The sequence below is a fragment of the Uranotaenia lowii genome, chromosome 1 (assembly GCF_029784155.1).
Source record: "Uranotaenia lowii strain MFRU-FL chromosome 1, ASM2978415v1, whole genome shotgun sequence".
Taxonomy (NCBI): Eukaryota; Metazoa; Arthropoda; class Insecta; order Diptera; family Culicidae; genus Uranotaenia; species Uranotaenia lowii.
Genome location: NC_073691.1, coordinates 137374777 through 137380443, shown reverse-complemented (window position 1 = coordinate 137380443; position 5667 = coordinate 137374777). Strand labels below are relative to the sequence as shown.

Sequence of the window (5667 nt, the reverse complement as noted above, 5' to 3'; positions counted from 1 at the left end):
AATAAATCGGCTGGATGATTCTTCGAACTGATGCAGGTGCTCAGCATCCTGAAACATACGCATCATTGCACTGAGTGGTTCATTGTAGCCATACGATGTTCGGTGGATTTGATGTGACAGCAACGAATTAAATCGCAGAGTTCTCGATGGGGCACTGAGGTTTATCATCCTTAGAAGATTTGGCGATTGAACTTCTCCATTCATAATCTTAACAACGAAAGAAGTCTTTCGGCGACATTCGAGGGTTTCGAGACCCAAAAGCTGACACCGATCTGAATATGCTGGAAGATCTTCGGGATGACGCCAAGGCAGGTGTCGCAAGGCGAATCTGACAAACCGCTTCTGTACACGTTCAATCCTCAAGATCCAACTTAGTTGATACGGAGCCCAAACTACAGCAGCATGCTCAGTTATAGATCTGACGAGGGCGCAGTACAGTGATTTTAAGCACAAAGGATCTTTGAACTCACGTGACACTTTGGTGATGAAGCCGAGCTGACGATTCGCTTTGTTGATAACTGAAGAGCGTTGACTGTTGAAAGTGAGCTGCGCATCAAGGATCACGCCAAGATCATCCACTTCAAAGACCCTTTTCAAAAACTGGCTGCCGATACTATAGTCATAAGGGATCGGTGTCTTATTCCGGTGAAAAGTTATCACAGAGCATTTTGAAACACTGACTGTTAGTTTGTTCAGTCTACACCATTCATCAAACTGGTTCAGCAGAGATTGGAGGCGAATGCAATCAGCAGTACATTCCACTGGCAGAAATATTTTAAGGTCATCAGCGTAACCAATTTTCGTTCCGTCTTCTAGGCTTGTAATCAAATCGTTAAAAAATAGCGCAAATAATAATGGCCCCAAATTACTCCCTTGAGGGACGCCAGATCGATTGGTAAAAGGATATGAAATGCTAGTGCCGTACTTGATCCTTATGCAGCGCTCGGTAAGAAAGGATTTCAGCCAAGCAATCATGTTGTCATGAATGCCAAGCTTGGCAAGCTTAGCGAGCAAAATCTTATGGTCAATCGCGTCAAAAGCGGCTTTGATATCTGTATACACCGCATCGACTTGTTTTTTATTTTCCAACTGATTGAGGCAAAACGACGTGTATTCTATGAGGTTAGTACTCACCGATCTACCAGGCATGAAACCAAGTGTTCAGGTGCGATGTACTGCGATGAAGCGCGTAAAAGGGCTTGACCAACAATTATTTCAAAGAGCTTAGACCCTGCAGACAAACTGGTGATACCACGATATTGCTTAACGTCTCGACGATCGCCATTTATGTACACCGGAAACATAAACGAATTTTTCCATTATTCAAGTCAAAAACATCGACAGGTACATGATTGATGGCTTCACTGCACTCTCTTTCGGATGAGACGGTGTTCAAAAAAACTGACTTGAAATGCTCTGCAAATAAGTTGCAACAGGTATCTGGGGAGTTACCGACAGCATCATTGTAGAAAACGGAAGTAGGTAAACAGCTCGTTTTACGTTTTGCGTTTACGAAGGTCCAAAAACTTCGCGGGTTACTGCGTAAACTAGATTGTAAGCGTAGGACGTGAAGCTTATACAACGATGCGTTTAGTCTACGGTAAGCGCCGCTTGCTGCTTTGAACTGTTGTTGAAAATCCTCTGTTCGATTTTTTCTCAGTCTGCGAAGACAAGCATTTTTTTCCCGTCGTAGTTGCCGCAAGGTGGGCGTGCTCCAAGCGGGTGTCATAGGCGCTTTAAATCTGGGAACGTGCGAATTCAACCAGGTACAGATCAAGTTGCAGAACGATTGTGTCATAGCATCAACTGATGAGTCTCCGAAAACTGCATCCCAGTCAATACTGTTCAAGTATTGAAAGAGCAACGAAAAGTCCGTTTTCCGGAAATTTAAAGGCCTATGCCTAGGTTCGGAGGTGTTTCGAGAACCGTAATTGGTAGACATAGCAGCAGGTAAATCGAAGACGATGGGTGGGTGATGTATGTCTATCGGTACGAGCACATCGGGAGCATTTCTAGTTACAATTAGTTCCTCACTTGAGCCAAAAACAAGATCCAGTATCCGTCCGAGATGATTGCTGATAGCGTTGAATTGAATTCAATTTTCAATCTTGTTTAAACTATCATGACTGGTAACTTTCCTATCAATGAAGTTAAAGCACAGCGAACAGACATACAAGCTAGCCCATGAAACTTGTGTAAAATTTCCAACGATCGTTTTGAACCAATTTTTGTTTTTTGGTTGGGCCACCAGATGTCTCCAAAAACACCAAAGAGAACTGTCAAAACCAAACTGAGAAAAAAAACAAAATTTTGGTCAGTTTTGAACAGGTCGTATGAACTGTTTGGCATGTTTCAAAAAAAATACTGTAAAACTTTTGTAACACTTTTGTTCGTTTGCATAATGAAAAAATATATTTAAAGTTAATTGCTATTTCGTTCAAACTGTGCTTAATTTTGGACAATGGAATGCAAAAGTGATACTTGAAAGTAACGCGCTTTGAGATGTCTAGAATCAGTTCTGATGGGTAAGGCTGATCGTCAAGAATGTTCCTAACTGACTGAATATATCCGATTCGTCCTTTGACGTTCAAGAAGTGCAAAAACTTATTGATGAACTGTTAGTCTGACTCAGTAGTGAAAAAATAAAGGAATGATCACCGGTGCTTTTTACACGGTTTTACTTATTGACTATTTTCAATGAGTTGAACAACTTTCTTTTATTTTAAATTAAGGTAGCGTTTCGGGTTACTCTGGGAGACCTCTGATGATGGATGAAGAAAAGTAACCGGAATAGTTACGTCAATTTAAAAATAAAACTTCTTTTTTGTTTCTCCCATTGAAAAAGTGAAAAAGTAAAACCATATAAAATAAAGGAAATGAAATTCTACATAATCACAAGTAACTCTTATTGCATTTATTTAGCAATGAATTGAACCCGTCTATTTAAGACCGACATTAGTTAAATTATTAATGTCGATTATATACGATTACGCCTTTTCGAAAACTGAGCTTTTGAAAATTTGATTGCTAACTTTTGAACGGCGCAATAGATGGCACTGTTTCAAGTCAATTTTCAACGTATTTTTTGGATGTCAGTATTTGAAATTTTACACACTTTTTTAAGATTTTTTGTTCGAGCTTGTACGTCTGTTCTCTGTGGTTACAGTCTTAAAACCGTGTTGTTCTTATTGATCCATTCGAGATGGCGCGTTTTGGAGCATTCGTTCTCGTAACAAACAAATAATTTTATACAGGTATTTTTTCGTTAAAATTAATTCTCAATATGTTTTACCAAACTTCATGAATTATTTAACATAAGAATATGAATTTTAAATGTCACCTAACAATGAATTATTGTACTAATAATGGCAAATATAAACTTATTGAAAATAAGTTATTGCGCACATGATTTTGAGCGGGTTAATATGAAATAACTTACCTTCATTAACAGTGGAATAGCAAAAATGTTTTTTTAATCATTCTTTATGCATTATTTCAATACACACAGCCTAATGACAATTTTTTTTTTTTGCTATAAATATCACGTAGAAGAAGAACTTATGAGCAAAATCCAACTACATAGTTTTTTCAAACATCATTTGTATTGGAACCAAAAAAATCTTAAATTTCACTCATGGTTTTGTTTACCGACAGCCGCAAGCTAATCTTTGCGAACGGCCGCAAAGTAATTATTTCATAGCCCTCAATCAGAAGCGAGAACATAACCTGAACTTAAATACAAAACCATACTCGCGTCATTTCTCTACATTATTATCTTCCGCCCCAGCAAATCCACATTTGGATTGAGTGAAAACTGGAGTGCAGAAGTAAATTGTTGGAAGAGGGAAAAAGCAGATCAAACCACAGCACAGCCGGGGATGGAAAATCGCGCGCGCTTTCCCACTTTTCCATACCTGTCAAATTGGCTGTGCGACCGAGCTGGTCACAGGAAAGCACACCTGTCCATAAAGATATTTACCAAAGTACGAGCCCATCATCTTTATCAGCTCGTCTAGTTGCAGACTCTGCGTTACTGTGTGTTGAAATTGAAACCTGCAACCAGTGGCTCTAACTCGCTGTTAGTCAGTCTTAAATTAGCTCTGATGAAAGCAAGTGCAAGTGGGTTGGTGCTGCACGTGTCTTTATTGAATTTATTATAATAAAACGTGGAGCTCGCGGTGGCTTGACTATTGTTGATATTGGATTTACATTTCACCTGGAGTGAAGTTCTACCGGACGAGAGTGTGAAGTTATAAATCATGAAAGCCTACAGCTTAGTGCTTTCCTTCTTGCTCGCAGTAGCGCCATCTTTATGTGAGCATCATAAAACGTTTCACAGCAAAATCAGCTCCTCGAGTAGCCGGTTTTTGTTCCACCACAACAGTCGGGATCGAGGTCACGATCATCATCACCAAAGCTTCAAGAAGCAGCTTGAGTCAACCACTCTAGTCCCGAATGAATCAGAGGATGAAGTGACCACCATTAGCCCACCAATATCCACCGATCAGCAAACTGCATCGCTTAACTATTCCAGCTATCAAAAGTCGCTTCCCCTGCGAATATTAAGTTGCATGACCAAGGTTTCGATACTGCAATGTAGCAAGTTATACCTGTTGCAAAACATGGAATCTCGGGATTACATTTTCGATACCTCAGGCAATCTGACTCAAGACGTTAAACAAATTTTACTACCGTCTTATAGACGACCAGACGATAAACTATTTGAAGATCATCTGTTTTCCCTCAACTCTAGCGAAGTCGATCGACGCATCAATCATGGTTTAGTTCTGCTGTTCAACAACCGACACGTGGATTTTAAGTTTCTTCCGGGTTTCGGTGTCCAGCTCTCGCCCAGTGAAGGAAACAAGCTGGAGTTTTCCATCAAAAAGCAAGTCGCGTCCGATAATAACGATATGTCTAGTACCGACATCGAAGGTCGAAAGTCCAAAGACAGGGACCGAGATGAAAAGAAAGATAAATCTCACCGAGGAACGAAGAAAATCTACCGTCATCTAATCCGCCTGGGAGTCCCGGCAGTCTTGTTACCATCTGTCCTGCTGGCCTCAGTGCTGCCCATGATGATGCCGGTCATCAAGTTTGCCACCTTCTGGACCAGTGTGGTCAATCATGCGGCACTCGCGGCAGCCGTTATGTATCTGGCTAAGCAACATGCCCAGGAGCAGGAGGAAAAGCAGACAGTTTACTTCAATGCCGGGTACAACTAGGAGTCTGCGGATGGGATACGCATTCTGGTGATGGGTAAAAGGCGGGGGTGCAAGCTGTAAACGCTTGCCTAATTTATGAAAATTGATGTAAGATAAATTAAATAACAGTCGAATCACGTCTGTTTTTCAACCTTATCACATTCCTTGAAACGCTTACAAATATGTTGAATAAAATTTAGGATTACAAATAATGAACTGTATAATATTTATTTGTCTCACAAATGATCGGAATCTGACCAAACTGAACTGAACGTCATAAACCTTCGAGAAAATCGAGTTTGAAGTTCAAAGTCCTACCTATTGATACCATTCCATAAGAATTCTCATGTGGTAATTTTACCATCACATTTTGGATCTTACAAAGCCGTCAAGACTATACTGGTCGATTTCTTATTACACAATAAGCAAAAAACTGAATTTTAAAAGCAATATGTTAGCACCC

The 5667-nt window shown here is 40.1% G+C and overlaps 1 protein-coding gene across 1 annotated transcript; it reads left to right on the top strand.

The window, feature by feature from the left end:
* The first annotated feature begins 4051 nt into the window (after positions 1–4051).
* Positions 4052–5399, top strand: LOC129739686 (uncharacterized). The gene has a single exon (XM_055731183.1). It carries the CDS (start codon positions 4260–4262, stop codon positions 5223–5225), a length of 966 nt encoding a protein of 321 aa, XP_055587158.1. The 5' UTR covers positions 4052–4259; the 3' UTR covers positions 5226–5399.
* Positions 5400–5667: the final 268 nt, after the last annotated feature.

Coding starts and splice junctions, on each gene's coding strand:
- LOC129739686 (XM_055731183.1), top strand. CDS start 4,260: ATGAAAGCCTACAGCTTAGTGCTTTCCTTCTTGCTCGCAGTAGCGCCA.